This window comes from Melanostigma gelatinosum, assembly GCF_949748355.1.
Source record: "Melanostigma gelatinosum genome assembly, chromosome: 19".
Taxonomy (NCBI): domain Eukaryota; kingdom Metazoa; phylum Chordata; class Actinopteri; order Perciformes; family Zoarcidae; genus Melanostigma; species Melanostigma gelatinosum.
In genome coordinates, this window is record NC_136652.1 from 3693108 (window position 1) to 3715045 (window position 21938).

A 21938-nucleotide genomic window follows, 5' to 3' on the forward strand; every position below is an offset into this window, starting at 1 on the left:
GTTTGCTCGTTTGGATGTGGGGTAGGGGTCGAGGTAGAGGGATGTGGGGTAGGGATGGAGCGTCTGCTGAGTTAGAGAGCGTCTGTCGTACATCTTGTGAAGACAAGAGTCGAAGAGGGAGTGAACGGGTTCGTTGTGCTTAAATACTCTGTGCAGAGGAAATGAGCTGTGTTCTGGGCGTGGCCCTGTTCCTGAACAAAGTTTATAAAACTATGTCTGGACTGCTCTACGCCTAAAGATGATGCTAGTTTGGAGCAGTGAGGAGCCGAGGACATTTGCTGGACTACATCAGTGACAGTCCACATTGACGAATGCATAACCTGAGTGGTGTTCACCTGTAAATATCCCCCTGGACCTCAGCGAGAGACTCCCCACTCGCTGCAGCAATAAAGACAGACACGGGTGCGACTAGGGTTTATTACTTTTAATCAATTCAGCTAGCTAAAAAATGTCCACCACTTCACACACTGACAGGATACAGAGGGAGTCTTTAATATTACATGCGTTGAGGACATCAATCTCACGGTTGAACCTATTGAGTCATTCAGGTTTCGGTATTCAATCACCTTACTCTAACTACTCGACAGTTTGGCGATTTGGTGTGCATAGCTCTAAAGTACAGACGCAACAAAAAAAACCTTTTGAATGTATTTTTTTGTTTCAGAGTATAGTTATTGTTGTTCAATAGTATCATTATTTACCAATAACAAACCACACGGGGAGATACAGATACAGTCTTCTTATAAAAGTAAGGTGTCTCAGAAATATGCGTCTTTGCTTTACATTGCAACGTTATTTTCAGAGCATCCAAAACCTATGTTACAGTACACAACCAGTCCTCATCTTTCAGCATCAACATCTTCATCACTGAACTGCATAATCATTTAGAAAACAGGTCATTGTGTTTTTTGCGATACAACCCCAAGTCCTCATGGTTTTTTTTCATCTTCGTCTCACTTTTTTGATCCCTTTTTGCATTATTTTACGAGATGGTCACAGTCGGTAAATATATCGAGACAAAAAGAGTGGCACTATTGCAAACTTGCAGGAGTATGGAACGATCAACTGTGTCCTAATACTGAGCATGCGTTTTGTCAATCTGCTCCTGCCATGTTATCATTTTTTATATATATTTTTCAGACAGGTTTTATTTATAAGACTAAAATCTACCATTTGTCATGCAGAGAACGCACAATTCACATCACTTGGAATGCAATGTCTAATACAGCTACAGAGAGTCTAGTTGCACATTGTCTAAACAGTAACTCAGGGTGATTGCGATGAAGGAAAATGTACCAACGACTGCCTTTTGATTGTAAGTGCTCTATGCGATCCCATTCGTCTTTACCATCGCTGAGTCAACCATTACTCCCGTTTGTCCCCTCAGTCGCCTGCCTTTTTGTCACCACAACACCAAAATAAGGAGCATGACAGCAGCCTACATGGGATGACATAGTTCGACTAAGACGATACTGAGATACTGAAAAGAAAAAAGAATCAAAACAAACAGCTTGTATAGCATTCCTATAATATACTTGTCATCCAGAGCAGTGTACATCATATGTAGATATATATATATATATATATACATATTTTATATGATATATAATGATATATATATATATATACATACATATATATATATTCTGATAAAGAGAATAAAAACTTCACAGGTGAGCGAGAGAGCCATCAAGTCAGCACTATATACAACCTTTGGAAAGAATGATATGCGGAGTATAAGAAATCATCTTTTTACGAGGACAATCATCTTGAAAAAGCTCGACGGACGACACACAGAACAACATTTACAATGGGGGGGGGGGGGGGGGGGGTGATATGTGCATCTGTGCAAACCTAGAAGGTCAATACCATGATGAAAGCATGTCAGCGCCTGTAGATGTGCGGCGCGGGACTCCAGGATGGTCACGCCGACTCCAGGGTCGGGGCGTCTAGCCACTGCCCAGCATCTTTGTGGCGCGCTGGTTGGCCTCGTCGATCCTGGTCTTGTTGGAATCAGCCTGAAGGAAGAGGGGACAAAGAAGGACGGGAACAGTCATCAGCCTGCTTGTATTGGTTTGTTATTGTAAGTTGACAGGAACATGTATGCTGCATTCACGTGGAATCAGGCAGACGGTCAACATTCTGGACGGCACACGAAAAACAAACAGTCAGACGCATGACGATATGTTGCTATGGTGATGGAATAAAATATGTGAAATCGAATTATTGTGTGTCAGCTATTTTGTTAAACTATTCTACTAATGCATGTGACTATAAAATGCAACTTTCTCTTAAAATTCTATTTCAAATTTAAACTATTTCTCCTCATGTGGTTGAAGTCGTCCGGTTGTAAATTCTGTCACGATAGGATGACAAAAAGTTCAAATATTCTAATGTCCACCGTCACCACTGCTGGTATTCCTTACCGTCCTGCTCTCATCTAAAATGATAACCAGTTTGCCGTCTACCGTCTGCCTGATTTCATGTGAATGCAGCATTAGTACTGCTGTAAGTACTGTGTAGTGGTGGATGGGTTACTGTGGCTTAGAGACACCACCATCCATCCACCATTTAATCTGGAGCTACTACTGATGCCTTTGAGTTCATAATATAAACCCTAAATTTCACATTTAGATACACAAATATACAAACAATGATATAATATAATATAACAAATAAAAGAACAGTCATTATTTCTCTACAAAGATTGTATTCCTGCTGACAGTGTTGAGAAGGCATTGAAACAGCATGTAGACCCTCATGTTGGGAAATGTTTTTTTACAAACAAAGTAATTAAATTGTAAAGTAAAAAACGTTTGAAACATTGTTATTTGGTGTCTGGTCAATATTTCTTAGAGGGAAAAAGAATTTGGACTGATGGCCTAAGTATGATTTTGAATCATCTCTTCCAAATAGATTTCATTGTTATAATTATTGTTCTCTTTAAGGGTCTCTGCTGCTTGTGGTTTATAAACCATCTTTCATCCACTCACTTAAAATGAGACTGGACAGGATTTTAGTCTGTTGAAAGTCAGCTATATTTATAGAAATGCTGGGAAACACATGAACAAACACATCTTCTGTCCTGCGCTCTACATTTCCCAAATGATATTCTCTTCAGAGAGCTGAAGAGACTTGAATAAAATAAAAAGATGTTCGTCTTCTGGCTTTGACGTTATTTCCAGATTTCATTCGGTCTTTCCAACCGATCAGAAAAAGGTCTGAGGAGCTGGCTTGCGACTGAGAAGTGGTGGATTTATATTCAAAAGTCAGTTATTGTATGAATGTGTGACGGGTCGCTGAAAATGAGCCAGATCATCTTAAAAAAATGAAAAAAACATTACACTCAGTGGAAAGTATAGTTCAAAATAGGAAAGGGTATATTATTAACTGTAATTACCTTTATCTTTACAAATAAAGCTGCATACTACGCAACAAAATACACGTAACCTTATAATAAATATAATAACATGCTATAAATCCAGATCTTGGTACCTTATCCATGATCCTGTCGATCTGGCGGTTCTGGGTGTCGATCTCGTTGCCCATGTCCAGGGCCATGTGGCGCAGGTTACCGATGATGCCGCCCACCTGCTCCAGGTTCTCGTCCATCTCATTTTCCCGGGCATCTTCTGTTACCCTAAACACACACAAGGGCAGATTAAAATACGCCGACGTCTGCGTGAACACACCAGGTCAAACACAGCACATGCTGCCACGTGGACCGGGTTCAGTGAGGCGCTCAGTGTGACCCCCTCATCCACATTTCATCTCTCATCCTTTTCCTGTGCACAGCAGTTCATAATATATCTTACTGCAACACATTTAGAGCCACAGCGATGCCAAAAAGTATTGAATATGATCTCAGCTGATTTACAGCAATGGTCCAATTCAATTTACAGAGCAGCAGAATCTCCAAGCACCATTGTGTTCATTCCATTCCGTTATCCAAACCGCTTATCCTATTCAGGGTCGCGGGGCGCTGGAGCCGATCCCAGCTGACATTGGGCGAAGGCAGGGTACACCCTGGACAGGTCGCCAGTTTATCGCAGGGCACATATAGAGACAGAGAAACATTCACACCTATGGGCAATTTCGAGTCTCCAAATAACCTAAGCTCTGCATGTCTTTGGACTGTGGGAGGAAGCCGGAGAACCCACGCTGCCACGGGGAGAACGTGCAAACTCCACACAGAAGGAACACCCGGGATCGGGGATCGAACCATTACAAGCCACTCCACCACCGTGCAGACCATTGTGTTCACTGGAGAGAAAATAGATTGAGATAAATCAAATCTATTCACACATTACAGATTTAATATGTGTCTGTGTGAAATAGACAATTCTATACAACATAAATGTATATTACCAGTAGTGTGTGCCAATAAAAACATGTAACTCTAATTCTCAGAGTTAGTTGTTTAAGTTATGTCAAGGAAAAATGCAGGACCATCCAGAAAAATTTGGGACAGTCCAAAATTACGAGCAGTTATCCCAAACCTTGAATCGTGTCATGTCATTGGTAATAACCGAATACAACTTTAAATACTGATTGTTGTGACACATTATGTTGGTGCTGCCCACAGACGCTGACATGGAGCCCGGCGTCCCGGAACCCGGTGAACATCGTTAAGAACGTAAAGATGGTGGCCCGCCACTGTAAACCAATTCATGCTATTTCAATTGGTTCGGTTAAAACTAATGGTTTTTTTTATGCAAAACCTAAATATGTTAATAGTTCCCCATTTTGGGAAACACACTTATTCATTGACTTCTTGCAGGGATTTACAATAAATGAGAAGTTCGATATCAGTCCCATGCTGGTATGATCAACATGTAGCTTGAGCCAGGAGACCATTAGCTTAGCTAAAAGTCTGGAAGCAAATGGAAAGAGCTAGCTAATTAACATGTTCTATATCTTTAGTTTAATGTACAAAAAACTGAAGAGTAAAAACCACACATTGTGGGTTTATAGGTTTAAGTTTTTGCACAAATTAAACAAGGAGTTGTTTTATAATTTGGTAATTTGTGATGTTGTGAGGCTCTAGTATATGGACTGCTTCCTCCTGTTTACAGTCTTTATGCTATGCTAAGCTAAGCTAATGGTCTCCTGGCTGTAGCTTCATATTAATCCACTTAGTATATGACAAGAAAGTGAATGAACATATTTTTAGAATGTCCAACGCTGTACCCAGTGCTTCTAAAGACTGTATACAAGAAGTGGACCTCATCATCGTGACGTCACCCATTGGTTTGTTGACTGCCGTTTTGGAGCCTTGAGTTCGGCCGTTGCCATCTTGACTTTTTGCAACCGGTGAACGGAAGCGACCATATTTGGAATGCGGAGAAGTGATGTAGAGATGGCGTATACGGCTCTGGTAGAGGCAGCAACCTGTCAATCACAGTAAGCCCCGCCCTCAAGCATACCCTGCTTTATGGTCTATTTGACTCTAAATGGACCACAATGTACTAAATGAGCATCATGCTGTATTGAAGAAGACTTGAAACGAGAGATTGAGACCATAAACTCATGTTTACAATGTTTACTGAGGAAATAAATCAAGAGAGAAGTAGAGTCATTTTCTCATAGACTTCTATACAACCAGAGGACCTGCTGGACATTAGAATGAATGCAAGTTTAAGACACTTCCACTTTGACTTCACTCTTCAGAGCCGGAGGTTTCCGCCTGGTTGCTTTTGTCCGTTTCTTGTGTGTGGATCCCTACCTGGTTCTCTTACAACTCTGCACCACCTTCACATGGACGCTCGCATTCATCACACCTTGTTGTCCACATGTGCATTTGTGTACATCCCCTTACTTCATGTCCATCTCAGGCATAACGGCGCGTACCCCTCTTACCTGCGGATGAAGCCTCCGCTGATGGCCATCTGTTCGCGCTCGTCCACCACGCGGGCGGGCTGGCTAGCCACCACCCCGTCCTGGTTTTTCCCCCAGGCCTTGCTGCCTCCGCTCTTCATCCTGGCCGCCAACAGCGAATGTGGAGGATGAGGAGGGACAGTTACTCAACAGTTTTGACCAAGCAACACAGCATTTACCTCAACCAGGCCGCCTCCCCCGTCACATCTACAAAGAGAGCCTTGCATTTGAGGCACTGCAGTAGCATATAAACGTGTCAGGTGTGATCAGCTGACATAAAAGGTGTTATTTGGCTTCATGCATCTGGCACAGAAATATATGGTGGGGACTAGACTAAGTCAAGCAAAGCATAGCAGGCACAGACTGGTTGGTGAATTGGGTTTGGTAGGTACAGGTAGGTTCATTCTGTTGTTACACAGTAGTAATGTGTGTGATGTTATATCTTGAAGGTATATAACATACGAGTTACAACCAGGCACAAGTCACAGCTGTGTGTTTCGTATAATGTGAGCATGCATTTTAATAGCGTCAACATCCCTTACCCTTAAAAAAAAAATGTAATCTATCCTAATGGTATTTCTGTCTCGTTGTGATGATAAACCCCCCTCCAGTTAAATGTCCCAGTGCGACAGAAAACAGAGAAGAGACGAGCTTTTTGGCGGACACACAACACACAGAGTGTACAGGACTGTGACATTGTTAGGAGGGACGACGAGTAATGTGGAGAACAAACTGCCAAACGTGAAAAGGAAACAAAAAACAACAAGGAACTAGAGGGAGTCAACAGAGATTAACACCGCGGTTAACTATTCCTAAACCCACTGCAACAACCCCTGCCCTCGCTTTGTGTTCAGTTTTTAAATGTCGCTGCTTTTCTTCCAGGTTGGGAGTTGGATCTCAGATAACAGCGAGGCAGAGGAGTGAAGAGTGTGATAAGATGGATTCAATCTGTGTCTGCTTTTGTCTCATGGGAAGAAAGTGTGCGGGAAATACAGCTGTGCTAACACCATATGCAATCATGGCTCGGCTACGTGGGTTTTGTAAATGTCGCCTTATGCTGTGTTCACACCAAACGCAGCGCGAATTATTCATGCGAGTAGATTACATACAAAGTCTATGCACAGACACGATGAGACTGGAGTGACGCGACTTTGCGATGGTGCGGCGTGTTTGGCGCGATGCAAATTCGGATGAAGTTGCGCAAATTCGCCTCGAACGGCAAAAACACCCCAAACCCGCGTGAGTTGAAATTTTTCAACTTCGGCGAAAAAATGGCGTGACGCTGAGCCGCGATTGAATTGTTGAATTGTTGAATCAGGAAACAAATCGGCTGCATTCACCCAGAGCTCTACGATACCTCAAATCAATAGAGACCGGACCAAACTATGTGTAGAAATGTGTGTGTGTGTAAACTATATGGTACAAATAATGAAAAAGACGCTGCCGTATTTCCGTCTATATGATGTTATGTTGAGTGTTGATGGAGCTGCTACAATGTTAGCATAGCCTAGCACCGATCGATCCGAGCTTCATTGAGAAAAAAAAATATTTAAAAAGTTATTTGCTTGTCGTCTTGCGTAGAGAACGTAGTTATTTCGGAGTCCCTTTTTGTCGGTTTATTGCAGTTAAATCACAGCCAAATCAGTTTATTTTGTGTTCATACAGCTGTAGTAAACCAGCCGATGTGTGGCACAGTGAATACAGCTCGATAAAATCCACGTTGCTCCTCCGGATGATGTTATGAACCCAGACAAGACGGCGTTTAGTTTCCCGTTATATCTGGGACTTCCACAACACGTACTAAGCAGAAATATAGGTTATTTTTTCCATGGTTGATGGCGGCTTTCAGGGCGGTAAGCCACGCCCCCTCTCAGGTGCGTCGAGCGCGATTCATGCGAATGAACACAAATGGTCCCCGGCGAGACCGGCGGTGCGAAAGACGCGATTAACGCAATTCACGTCGCGTTTGGTGTGAACACGGCATTACTCTGCCGGTCAAACTTCAGCGTCCGTTTTGGCACAAAAGGAGTCATGGATAGAGGGGAAGGTAACATGGAGGTTCATCTTTTTTAAATTTAATTCAGTTACGGTCTTATCATGTTTGCATCTCCAGAATCTGAAGGCACTTTTGATGACAGCTCAGCGAAAACACTTTTCTCCCCTCGGTCTGAGTCCTTTCTTTTTCTACCTACTTCTTTTCAGTTGTTTTTGTTCTCTTCCCTTTGTTAGTCAATATTTCCATAACATCACTTCCCTCCGTTTGATATCCAGTTTGGTCTCCTTTGCAGTTTGCTTTCCAGCAGTCTCATAATGGCTGGAATGCACTTCTCTGATCAGATTTGCTGTGATTGAACTGAAATGATCTGATGCGATCGTATGAGGATTGCGGATCCCGTGAGCTCATTCTATCTAATTCATTCCCTGAGTGGCCTGCAAGCTGAGCTGCTATCATCCAATCAAAATCCACTAACAGTGGCATGCCGCAAGCCACAATCCAAAGTACCAGAAAACCTCAGCCTACATGCCGAGGGATTAGAAGAATCCCAGCATGTATGGTGGAATTAAGTTTCTGAGTGGTGAAAGAAATCCAACAAAAATACGTAATTTTTGTCTTTCTAGCATCCATCTATGTATGTGTTCAGTTTGACTCAATTTCCCAGCAAGCTATCGTGCCCCTCTATGGCTGACCGACATGTGAGCGAGTTCCCTGCGGGAGAGGGAGCCTAGCGAACAGCAACGTTGCCTGGATAAAGGCTTGTTTGGCGCAGCAGCGCTCTGCAGGGGAGGTGGCACTGCAGAGAAACTGCAACAGAACCAGATGGTGGAAACAAGGCAGCGGTGTGAAGAGGTGGGTGCCACGAAGTGCATACGCAGCGGCGTGACGTACACATTTACACAACAAACGTTGCTAAACCCCTGACGAGAGCTCACTGCGCATGTGTCCTAACCCAGTTTCCTGCTCCTGCACACAGATCCCTCCTGTTTTTCTCATTTGCTTCGAATGTGTCATTTTCTTCTTCTTGTGATGTGTTCAATGCCTTCCTTCAAGCATTTGACAATGTTGCCATTTGTCTCTTTTTTTAACCGTCTCTTCTTTTCTCATGCGAGAACAAAAAATTATGACTGTTATCATCCAGAAAATTTTCAGTTGCAATTTATATGAAAGTATTGCTCGAATATTTTGGCATAGTTTTCGACAAACAATTCGGCTGTGTTCAAATACAGTGTCAACTTTTGGAAATGTATCCGTTTTAAGCTGAATCAGTGTTTCAATGTTTGCTTCCCAGATTTGACATTTTTCCAAATAAAACAATTTAAATGAATTTGATCTCTCTGCTGTTCCCTGTTTGCCAGAAGAAAGGGCCCCAGGCTTTGCACTGCTTAAGCTAAATGAAAAATAAAAGATTTGTTCATCATCACCATCAACATCATCAACATCACCGTCATCGTTAATGTCAGCATCATGATCTTAGCATCATCATGTGTGGCGTTGCTGTAATGCGTTGCATTGTCATGCATGCAGGAGCATTCAAAAGGGTCATGCTCGTCAGTCATTCCATGTCATTGGCACCTGGCGGTTCAAAAATGGTGGTTGGGGGAGTGTGTGGGGGCGAGGTGCTCAGAGGGAAACAAAAAGGTATCGTTGCCCACAAAGAGGTGAGGATCTACTGGATGTTAGAGCGGTGCGGTGGTGGCAGAGATCATGCAGATGAGGAGAAGTGTCAAACAGTCCCGGACCAGGCTGACCGAAGGCATTTTGGGACCGAGATCACCGAAGTTCCAGCTGGAGTCAACACATAACATGATCTGAGTGCCAAGATGCTTCAGCAGCCCCAGCCCTGCTCTTTCTGGTTGGATCTCAGTGGCTTTACAGTTGGGGGAGGCAAAATCATTGTAGAAGTCCCCTATTCCCATCGCTTTGCATTTATACTAAAACAAAACAACTCCCCTTCAGGAAGAAATCAGTTACAAATTGTACAGGTGGGACTTCTACAATGGCTCCACCTGCATGTAGATGACTCCCAATCTACAGGGTGTTTGGAGAAGTGGAAGCTCAGAGGACAGGGCGCTTTGAGAAGGGCCCTTGGTAGAATGGTGTTAAGAGAGGCACTTGATGAACCATGGCCCTGGCTGAGTGGAAAAGAGCTTATGTGGAGGACTGGACTTTTTGATCTTGGCTCTATAGGATTTTGGTCTCACCCGGTCTATTTGCACACGTCTGGTTTGACTGTGCACAAGCAGCTGCAAAGAATGGGGTAGTGTTGTACATGTGCTGCTTCTCAGAGGCCAATCATGTAGCAAACGGCTCAGACTGTTGGGCTATGGGATGCTTGCCAGTCGTGGAGGTATGAATTCTGGGATACTGGAGTCCACCTCGTGTGGATGTGAAATGGACAGAGTCTGAATTTATTTGGAGATGGAGCAGAGCGGACTATTGGCTGATGGCCGTCGTGATGTCACTTCTACCTCGATTATATTTAGACTTCTCAGATATTGACTCTTATTTCTGAATGGCAGGCAGGCAGGCAGGCAAGCAGCACCTACTTGTTACATGGACAGGAGCAAAGACCACAGAATTTCCCTAGATCGTTCAAATTCTTTTCTGCATCCTTCATGTCCTTATTGATTTGGTCCATTCCCTCCTCGATGCGCTCCAGTTGCTCTGATTAAACACAAGTCATTTATCCCCCACAGAATGAAGCACGAGAAGAGAGAGAGAGAGAGAGAGAGAAGGGGAGGAAGAGGAGAGGAAGAGAGAGATAAAAAAACGGACAAAAGGAGAGAAGACAACAACTTCAGACACTCACTGTGACGAAAGAAAGTAAAAGTTAAAAAAAAGAGGAAGAAAAAAAAAGAGTAAAAACTGGACGCCACCACATATGTAAAGAACCTTTGGGGCACATTGTCAGTACCTACTTGTTACACGGACATATGAAAAGCCCACAGCAGTTCCCTAAATCTTTTAAATTTTTCTCGGCTTCCTTCATGTCTTGGTTGATATGGTTCATGCCATCTTCAACACGATCGAGTTGCTCTGGTCAGGACAAAGGGATGACAGTAGTGGAATGAATTTCATTGAGTGATTGACATATGAGTTATGATGAACAGTAACTGTCATACTGGTACTCTAATCTGTATTTGCATGTGTCAGGGTCAGAGATTAAGACTTTCTATTGAGTGCATTGAGTGCACTTAAGGAGTTTGTGGGCCAGAGAATGGTATTGAAAAAGCACAAAAAATTCAAGAAATGACAGTAAATAGATTTCAACACTGATGGTAGAGGAACAGTTCGACATTTTGGAAAGTACGCTCAGTCGCTTTCTCACCAAGTGTTAGATGAGAAGATCGATACCACTCTCCAACCGTCTCCTGGCTCTAGCTTCATATTCAGTACACAGATGTGAGAATTGTATCAATCCTCTCATGTAACTCCTTGCAGGAGAGCAAATATACCCGATATCAAAAAATGTCAAACTAAGCCCTGAATTGTTCCTTGTGACACTTTATGTCTTAAAGTCAGATAAGAGAGGATAAGAGATTGCTTCCTTGTTCAAATCCGTGGAACTGTGTTCAGAGCCGGTATTTTATCATTTATCAGACCAAAGCTAAGAAATGTCACGTGAGAGCTGTTTGTGATGCCAGCATCGTGCAACACTGACAGCACGCTTTTCCCCACTTCTAAAGAAAGACGGTGAGATAAAGCATCTCTTTTTTTTGCTGTTCAAACATCCATCTAATTTTATATATAAATATACATTTATATTTGTATCTGTTCTTTGGTCTGTCCAAGCCCTAGCAGCCACGATACAAACCACGACAGTTACTGCAATTATTCAAATAGTATTGAAACATAAATGGCTCTCATGGTGAACATACCTTATTTTAGTTGAGGTACCTTTTAAGAGTTTCAACATTCTTTCTAGTACCAGTTTTGTTGAATTGCAATGTTACATTTTGCGGCCACAATTGAGTAAATATAACTGCGTTAGTTTGTCTGCTTTTTGCAAATGTTCAAGGTACAACTTAAAAGGATTTCTAGTGTGATGCGATTCTGCTTTCTTTTTTATGAGCCTTTTGTCTCGCTGATGTGCTGGATGGTGACGGTTCCACAGCACAAACACCCTTCCATCCTGCTTGTGATCAAAGGAAATGCGGTGCGAGCGGAGTGAGAAAGGGTGAGGCACAGTTACATATGGAGCAGATTCAAAAAGTGATTCATTGACTTTTTCAGATTTGTAAAATCCCTGGTTAGCATGCATTGCTGTAAATCTATTCAACCCAGAAAGGATCCATGTTCAGGCAGTGTTTTAGAGTGAAGTGGGGTAAGGACATTGACCATGCAGCATACATTAAAACGTTTGTTTGGATGGTCAGAGGACGGATAGAGCTTTCATCCGAGTCCCACGTCCTTGCGAGAGCCGAATGCGTACCTTTTTCATAGTTTTGCACTGTCAGTATTAGCCGTCTGACGTGGCACTCTTGTGTTGTACACTGTGGGTTGCAGGCCTTGCTCATTAATAAACTGCATGTAACCAGGGATTGTACAAAGCAGTGCATGTGTTGACAGAGGAGTGATTGAATGTTTTGTCGTTACCAGCTAAATCGATCGTTTTCTTTTACACCTCTGGACTGTCACAAGGGTGGCAGGGCCTGTTGAGCTGCTCTCACACCTGTTTGGGCGTTTGGGATTCCAGTAGTGTTAACAGGAGAAGGCTGAAGACAGACTGGCCAAATTATAATCATTTAAAAAGTCATCTTTGACCAGAACCCATTTAAGGAGGGCCCATTTAAAGAGGTGAACAAAGAAAAAAGCCTTCAACAGGTGCCTGATCAAGAATTCAAACTGAGGCAAAAGATCCGCACACTCAGCAATTTCCACTGTGCAACACTTCGATCTCACAGAGATCTCTTCATGAGGCATTGTCAACTCACCAACACAAAGCAGACCATTAAATCTACTTCTTTGTAAGTGGTTACCGTTAACAAAACTAAATGTCTTTTCTGAGTATGATCGACTTTTACCTTATCTTAAAGAATTCGATTTTTCTTTCCAAAACGTTTATCTCAACCTTCCTTTTCATTTTCTTTCTTTGTGACCACAAAGTTGTGCCAGTTGTCGGTATCAAAACAAATTCTGGCCAACTGAAAGGCCTGACCTGATTGGAATATTTAAAAACTCTTTTTGGGCGAGTGACAACAGTACCGTAGTTTTCATTTAGATTTTTTGGGGATTTATAGTCTACATTTGACTCAACCTCTTATGTGTTGTATTGAATAAGTTGGTATGAATTCAGATTTTAGCCAGTTGCTAAACTGAAATTGCCTCATTTCCTTAAAAAAAAGATTATATTTGTTTTCTTTTGGGCCAATAACAGATTATCATTCACTATATCTTTCAGCTTTTTCTATGTATTTTTCTACATAGCAGTTTCTAGGGTAATTGGTGTTTTTACAGATGATTTATGACATATATTTTTGATATGTTATATTTGCTTGATGTTTCCAGTTCCATTTACACAGAGGCTGGTCATAGAAACAGAACAGTGTAGAACGGACATTGAACTGTTTTCCGTGGTCATTTGACTGGTAAAAAAAAATAATAAATACTCCTATTCTATTTCATAGAGGCTCGTGCTCCGTCCTCCATGAGGGAGGAGCAGACAGGGTCGTTGAGAGTAGATTGACTCTCATTCATGCAGAGTGAGGAATGTGTTTGTGTCCACATGTTGCTTGCTTTGCTTTGTGATGGGGATTTGATAATGCCTTACAAAGATCTCTGTTAGAACGAAAAGAAACAACATCTGCACACTCAAATCTGTGAGCTCTCCGTCTGCGACCTTTTTAAAAGCAGGAAAAGGAAGCAAGTGAACGCAGCGGTACAGAAGGTTGAAGGACAGTCGCTTCATTAGTCTTAATGCAGAACACTTGTGTCAATCAGTTGAACTTGTGGTGCGTAACATGACGGGATTGTAGTTCTGGGTAAGATGGACAACAGGTTGAAGACAACATTTTGCAGGATTACAAATTGCTGTGAGCTTTTAATACAGTGTGCAGATCTTGCCTTTATATTTATAGCGGTGGGCTATCTGCTGCCACTTACTTCCTCTCAGGCTCATTAGATGCTGTGGCAAAATGTAAATGATCTGTTGGCAGTGAGTTAAATGTTTCTAAAGCTGTGACATCACTGCGTTTTTCGATCATTTTAACATCCAAACTGTTTTTTCCTCAGTAGTTCTGGAGAGGATTATTACACGAACAGATCCAAGAACAGCCCAGGAGTTGATGTTGAGCTGTCGGGTTTTGGCACTGCAGTAGCTGGCGTTAAATATTCCTCTGTGAATGTGTTGGCAACTTTCAAGATTTCCTTTCGCTGCCTTTGTTAATGAAGATTAGAAAACGCTGCCGGCAAATCAAAAGCAGTTAGGCAAACCAAAACAAAGAAAGAAATGTTAGCCAAAGGAAACAAAGGTTAAAGGAAGCTGAAAGAAAGAACATTTCCCCAAAGTTAAACCCTTTGACCAATCAAATAAACCATGCATTAAATCACAACCCAAATCAGAAAATGTCACTCTAATCAAATCAGGCAAAAGAATGAATTCGTTTAAAAATGCATTTAAATGAAAACAAGCAACTGCATAAACAATCAATCCAATATGTAAATCTAAACAGAATCTATTACTTTTTACAGGATACAGATTCATTATATGAGCTCTGTTGAAAGTGGATAGCTCAGTTATTGATACCTTTATGTTGTGACTAAATCCGCCTTATGCTCTCGTGCAGACTTACCTCCCTGCTCGTCCAGCATAACCAAAGTCCTGATGCCGGCATCTTTGCTCTATTCCCCAAAGAGAGCCAGGTAGGAAGGGAGGGTGAAGGAGGGAGGACAAATACAATGAAGTAGAGGTCAGTGAAGGGATCAGTGGCTATGAGCTGTCATAAGCAATTTTCCCATTCCCCACATTTTCCCATTTCACCAGAAACAATATTTTTTTCAGCGCTTTATCACTGTTGTGCATTCTGTGGTATTGGATTCTTCTAATTCAATAGAACATCGTCCCTTACGAGAATCTAACTTTCAGCTAACACAATGGACAACCTTGTCTCCGAAATATTTCATTCTCACACAACTAAACCGCTTCCTCAATTACATTGGCGAGGGAAACGCATTTTCTCCTGGATTGCAGTTGCAGTTTTAAACACGTGGTTAGCGTTGTGAATTGAAACAAAAGCAAAAAATGCACAAACACTAATTGGTTAGGTTGACTAAAAGATCATGGTTCGGCCTAAAATAAGTGCAATTGTTAAGTAACTAAGGTATGTATTGATAAACGTTTCACATAACGTTGAAATAAGTCAACTTGAATTTTGGTTTCACGTGGGACACGAATAGAGGCCTTCTGGGTGAAAGTCCTATGTTTGTTTGTCCATTCCTCCGTCCACGCCGATCTTCTCCCTATGCAGACTTCCACGGACTTGATGAGAAATGTTTTTGTGATATGTCAAAAAACAATTGACAAAGCGCTTTCGTTGTATGGGAACGTGTTTTTAGGAGACCAGGCTGGGAAGGAAGGAAACTGAGGCCTCACCTGCATACCTTTCAATTAAAAACTGTGACAAGTTTTATAATAACACGATTAACATACGTTTGATAAGTTTTACATTTTGGGAAACACTCTTACTTGCTTTCTTGTAGAGAGTTAGACGAAAAGATCGATTTCACTCACAAGTCTGGATGCTAAATATGAAGCTGCCAGTAGCTGGTTCCAGTATCTTAGATTAGCATAGCATCTAGTCTGCCTGGCTAGTTACTGGTCTGGCCTAGAAATAGTTACAGGACCTAACTCCCTATAAAACCACAAAACGAATGTGATACAATGTTCTAATTAGTGTGCTTTAAAGGTCTTGTTCTTTTAACCTTTGGAAAGAAGCTGGCCGTCTGTTACCTCCCTGCTTCCAGTCTTTATGCTAAGCTAATCTGGCTTCATATTGAGCATACAGCCATGAGAGTGGGATCAATTTTCTTGGCAAAAAAATGTCCCAAAATGTTGAACTATTAAATATCCACATGGAAAAATACGACACATCTTAAAATCAAAGTAGAGGTAGGAAATCTGCAACATCATTTTTTTTTAAGCATTTAACTGCTACCATGTATACTGGAAAGCTGTATTTAACGTCACGATACGCTGTGATCATTTTGTGGATGTGTCCGTCTAGAATATTTCGCTCCCCCAACGTCAGCATGTAGTATTGATTAGAAGGGGCAAAGGTAACTTGGACATTACATCTTCAGCAGGAAACATGGAAATTGCTCCCAGGAGATGAACAATAATAACACTGACGGCAGATGAGAACCCTGCCATTGGATTCCCTTGTACAAAGGACACAATTAATAACCCAACAGCCCTTCTGTCTAAGACTCAGCAGCTGTTACACCTTTGGCCGATGCACTAGCATCGCTTTTAACCTGTAAGTGACACTATCTTTCTTCCCCCTCCCCCACATTTAAAATGTATCATCCTCTGTTGTTCGCCTTTCAGCCTTCAGATTTTCAGTTGAATTCCTTCCCCACAGTGAACCATCTGAACAGCTGAGGCTGCATGGGTGCAACAGTGAAGCTATTAGTCACTGATAGGCTGGGCTGGCTACAGCTTTTAATGCCAGTAGAAAGAGTGCGAGGAGGCGGAGGATAGCGACACTGGCTTCTAACTCCTCTCTGCTTCTTAGAAATGCAGCAGCGCCGCTAAAATGTGCCACCTGGTTGGGCCTGATAGGCATAAATAAGATGATGGTGTGTCAGTGTGCACACACATAAGCACACATCCTTGCCCCACCTGCCTCCTCAGCAGTTTGAGAGGAAAGTAACATTGATGAGAGGTGAGGGGGGGGCAATGAGGAAACTCTGGTGTATAAATTATTCTGTAAGCCTCGGTCCAGGAGAATTCCCAAAGTAGTCGAAATGAGACCCCTGGGGAAACTCAAGCAGGATCCCTGTAGCAGAAGTGGAGGTGGTTCGATGCGGATTCATACATTTTGTTACAGATGCAGTAGGTTGTTCATTTGCAGGATAAGTAGTGGATTTGGTTTGGTGTGTTGCAACATGAAAGATTCTTACTTGCTCAAAAGCAACCTCAGTGAATTTGAAAACGACTTTTTATTCAAAAAATACTTTTCCTTCATAATAATATTCAAATCCTTATTTTTTTCTTTGTCATTTTCCAACCCATCGTCTCCTCATTTCTGAAGTTGGGACTGGATATCAGAAAACCCTGAGTGATATCATAAAATAGAGGGAATATTGGCGGCCTCGTGTGAGCCATTTGTGTGCTGACGGCCTGTAAAGCAGCAATCTCCCTGCCTGCAGCACGGCAGTTGGACGGGGCTGTGGTGAGACATGTCGACGGATGATCAATGTGACCTTGAGATCTGCACCGAGAGCTTGTCAGACGCCGCCCCCAGCTGTCCACGCTGTCTCCCCCTTTATGTCCTCTGTCCCTCCATCTCTGTCCGCTGGTGTCACTCTCAGGCTTTCTGTTCTCCTTGTCTTTCACTTTCAGTCTATCCCAGCATTATTTATGTATGAATGTAACATCTAATTAGTGCATGTATCCTCTCTCTTTGACCTTAATTCATTTCGTATCATGCTATTCAGGCCATCACTCGGTTGACACATGGTTCATTCAGTCCTGTCTGACAAGCCGCTCTGCTGTCGGTGAGCGAGTGATTCAGTAGAATTGTTCCTATTACAAACATCCTGTCATTTTTTATTCAATCATTGGCAGTTAGTCTGCGGTTAGCACAGTTTTCCACTAATGGATTCTATATTTCATTACTTTGAGGCAATTTTGAGTTAGGAAACCATATATAAATGACACTTCATAATTGTGTTGACGTTATCCTGTTTGACTCAAATTATAATACAATTCTAAACGTATTTCAGAAGTTGACTTCTTTATTCCGCTGACATTAAGAGCACTCCTTATTTTGACCCAGTCCCTGACTTTAGCAGGTTAAATAGTATCGACCTGCCTTTGTCTCTGGATCTCTGAAAGCAGGACTTCAATACAGGACATATGGGGCAGGACGCGCATCCTTATATGGTATTGTTGGGGTGTTAATTATGCTAAGTTAAGAAAAAAAGACCTAAATGTTCTTGAAGGGGGTCTTTTGGTGCCGAGCAGCAAAGATGTTCAAGGAAGAGTTTGCATTCTGGGAAATGTGCTAAATCTCAAAAAGTTAGATAGAAAGGTCAATTTATTTGATCTCAATCTATTTCCCAAAAATACACACAATTTGGGTAAATTCTTGTAATTCTGTCAGACTTTTCATTTTAAAACAACTTTTAAGTTTGAATCGCAGACTGTCTCATGGCTCCAGCTTCGTATCAAACACACAGACATGAGACATGCATCAGTCTTCTGATCTAACTCTCGGCATTGAAAACAAATGTTGAACTGTTCCCTTCCATCATCCTCATAACAATGCGGAATACCAGATCATATCACTTTTCATTCAGTTGCCTTTTGTTCAACCCTATTCCAACAAGACGTTTGTCTCATTCCTGCCATTCTGTCGTCATTGAGACGAGTTGACATCTTACGGATGTACTGTCGTGCAAACGTGTATCCAAAGTTAACAAGCGTTCTCACGGTCCTCGCTGTACCAGGACAGCTCCAGCGCCACTGGTGTCCTAGCTGCTTTTCTCTCTATGGTAAACTGAACAGCATGGTGTTCTTTGTTGAAAAATGAGAATAATGGGGGACACTGTGTAAAAGCTGGCTTCCTCAGATTCACACATTGAGTACTCAAAATACCAACTCTGCAGAGACAAAGTATGAGCATGTATTTTAACTGTGTGCCTGCTCTTTTGTCACTCCTCCCTTTCCAAATTGCTAAAATGAACATTTCAATGACAGTAACAGAAAGACAGGATCAAATGAAATGGCCTTCAAACAATCAACAATAATGCTTTGCTCAGAGTGCGTGATAGACTTGGCGCGGTGCGTCCCTGCATTCATTCTCGTCATATTTCATCAATAAAGTCAAAGTTTGATTCATTTTCTTACCTCTTCCACCAGCTGCAGCATACGACGAGTGCTCTCCAGAGACTGTGGAGAAATAAAAGACACATGAACGACGATTCAAACAGCGAGAGCCTTCGCAAACAGGAAACAGTGTCGTCTGACACCAAGAGGGTGAATCAATGGACTCCTCCTGTGATAACATAAAAAAGAATAATCACAATCTCTCGTCTGAAGTATGTTGATTGTATGTATGTTCATTGAATCGAGCATAAGCGAGCTTGTATCACAACAAAGTGGAGTCAATTTGAGCAATCAGCGGGACACAGAGGGGATCAACGTCCGACGTTTATCGGCATGAACTCAACATGAACTCACAGAGACGCGCTGTCTGAACGCAGCTGTGACGGTGACCGACTTCTGAGGAGGTTATTCTCATGCTGTCAATCAACTGGATGCTTTGGATTTGAGAGCAAAATTAAATTCTTGCTAAGCACATTTGAGATCTAATCAGCAGTGATTTACTCGAGAATACATCAGCTCTACTCTGGCAATATAAGCATGCTTTGATCCCCCCCCCCCCCCTCTACTCCTTTTCCCAAACTGTTGGATGTCTGTTACAGTATTAGCCTGTGTGGTGATAGATATGTCGGTGTGCGGTCCAGTTCCCTCTCTAAGAAGAAGAAGCTCGCCAGCTACAGCCACTCGGCTCTGCGATGTGTCGTCCTCTTTACAGTAGCCGTGTTTCCATTCAATTCAATCAGGTGACTTTTAAGAAAACTTTGGAAATGTCCCAAAAAAAAGATGTGTTTCTATTGATTGGTTAGGAGAGCATAAACTCTACCACTGCGTAGTTTGGTCAGAAGTCGGTACTGTAGGCTACGCATGTCTGTAATCTGCCAGTAAACAGCATAGAAGAAGAAGTAGAGGTCGTAAACAGCACGCAAACCAAATGGACTTGGCCATCTAACCAACTACGAGAGACAAATGGAGATAGGTTTTCAGGAATCTGTTTCAATTGGGCAAGTTTTCATTGTTCTTTTTTTTTGGTCAGCTATTCGGTGGCTTGTCATGATTTCCGCAGACAAAGTATTCGCACATTATGGAGATAACCGAGAAGACGGTGACAGCAGAAGCAGCTGTGATCAGTCATGTCAATTAAACGTTCGCTATATGTCAGAATTTATTCGGTAAAGAAGTTTCCATTTACTCATTTAGCTTATCGACTCTTTTTCGACAAAGACAATAACCACCTCCAGTGAGCTAAAATTGAATTCTGTTGCTTTCATACAGCTTTTCTGATGCGATACTTCAAAATACGTGTTGAAATATGTGAATGGAAACACGGCGAATGACACAGCTTCGCCTTGCTGATCCCCGGAGCGGTGGCGGCTGGAGAAGGTGTTTGGGTCAGGAATCGTGTGGGGATTTGAGCGGCCATTTATGTGGTCCCATCTCTCTCTTTTCATCTAAAGCAACCAGAATACCCTTGAGCTCATGTACGTCAGTGCAACAGAGGAAATAAACGCCATTTTGTGCATTGCCCTATATATGTGTGTGTGTGTGTATGTGTGTGTGTGCGTGTGTGTGTGTGTTTAATATTCTGCTCAGCTGTGTCAGTGTGAGTCATATGTGAAGCTGGAAGGGGTGTGGACATATGTGCTCTGTGCCATGACTTGAGACTTTGTCTCACTCTCCATGCTGCTGAAACACACACACACACACACATTAATTCCTACACATAAACACACGTTCATGAGAGCGTACATTTGTGTTACGCACGCTCCCACACACACGAACACACACTCAAGATGTTGTGCAGTGTTATGTAAAGACACATGATGCAGGTACACACACACACACGTAACATAGTGCTGTATCATTGATATTTCTGTGTTCAAGGACAGAACTACATATTTGTTTTAGGGTATAAAACATCCTACACAATGTGAAAATGCAGTTAAAGTTAAGAGGTTTCTTTGAGCTTTTAGATGAGGAAAATAATAAAAAGAGGGCCTTTTTGTTGTTGCTACTATTTGAATAAATTATATTTATCCTCCACATTATGGTCATGTTTTAAGATCCGCCATTTCAAAGTCCCTCTAATGAACGCTTCATGTGCCTCTCATTTGTATGCATATGAATGTGCTTGCGTCCACTCCGTGGGTAAGTGTGCATAGATGTGCACTTGCCATCATGTCCGTGCACCATCGCAACTGAAACCACCTGGATGCAGCAAGCCTGTTGCTCTCACCTCGTCGGCCAGCTGGTCAGCGCGTTGCTGCATGTCTGACAGCTCATTGCGCATGTCCGCGTCTTCTGCCATGGCTGCTGGATGTGGGGGGTGGAGAAGGTCTCCAACAGGGAAGAGAAGATCCTAGTGGGAGTTCGGGGAGGGCTGGAGGAGAGACAAAACACAAGAAAGGGACAGATGAGGCATGAACAAGTCGTGGGGTGATGGAGAACTTGGATCATTTGACGATTGAAATAGAGATAAAAAATGAGCTGGCTTTTGGAAAATATGGTTTTGGTAATGATGAAAATACATTCATGGTCTCCTCTCTAAGAAACAACACTTCAAACACTTGCTTCCAGTAAATGGAGGATTATAAAAAGACAAACAATGACAGAAGGCAGACAATTGCTGAAGACCATCAAGCTCAGACGGGCCGACGTTGACCGAAAATCGAAAGGATTAGCCAAAAACAGTTTGTTCCTCGAAACGCATACTAACAATAGCTAATCGTGTTCTGACTCAAGATGAACTCAGACAAACTAATTAAACCGTTACACATACATCCATCATCACTTGTGCCCTGTCAAGATGCCCTTGGGCAAGGTGGTACTCTCCTCCCTATCCACCGGCTTCAAGCCGCCCTGGATAACAGCAGCAGCTGAAAGCCGGAGGTACAAAATGAAAAACATATTCCGGAGGGGTGAGAAGAAAAACACGAGAGGACGAAAGAGCAAGCAACAAAATGGGCCAAATGAAATAGTTGGAATCAGAACTTCTATTTCCCAAGTCTCTGTTGACCG

The 21938-nt window shown here is 42.3% G+C and overlaps 1 protein-coding gene across 3 annotated transcripts in view; it reads right to left on the reverse strand.

The window, feature by feature from the left end:
* Positions 1-409: 409 nt before the first annotated feature.
* The window catches only part of snap25a (synaptosome associated protein 25a), a 40760-nt gene continuing 19231 nt past the window's right edge, over positions 410-21938 (reverse strand). For all 3 annotated transcript variants that reach the window (XM_079290646.1, XM_079290647.1, XM_079290648.1), the window contains 7 exons: positions 21157-21300; positions 18948-18989; positions 14668-14716; positions 10423-10540; positions 5860-5979; positions 3496-3640; positions 410-2018 (listed from right to left, as the gene is read on the reverse strand). In XM_079290646.1, coding sequence (XP_079146772.1) covers positions 1950-2018; positions 3496-3640; positions 5860-5979; positions 10423-10540; positions 14668-14716; positions 18948-18989; positions 21157-21228 — 615 coding nt within the window. In that variant the 5' untranslated portion in view covers positions 21229-21300 and the 3' untranslated portion in view covers positions 410-1949. The remainder of the gene's footprint in view (positions 2019-3495; positions 3641-5859; positions 5980-10422; positions 10541-14667; positions 14717-18947; positions 18990-21156; positions 21301-21938) is intronic.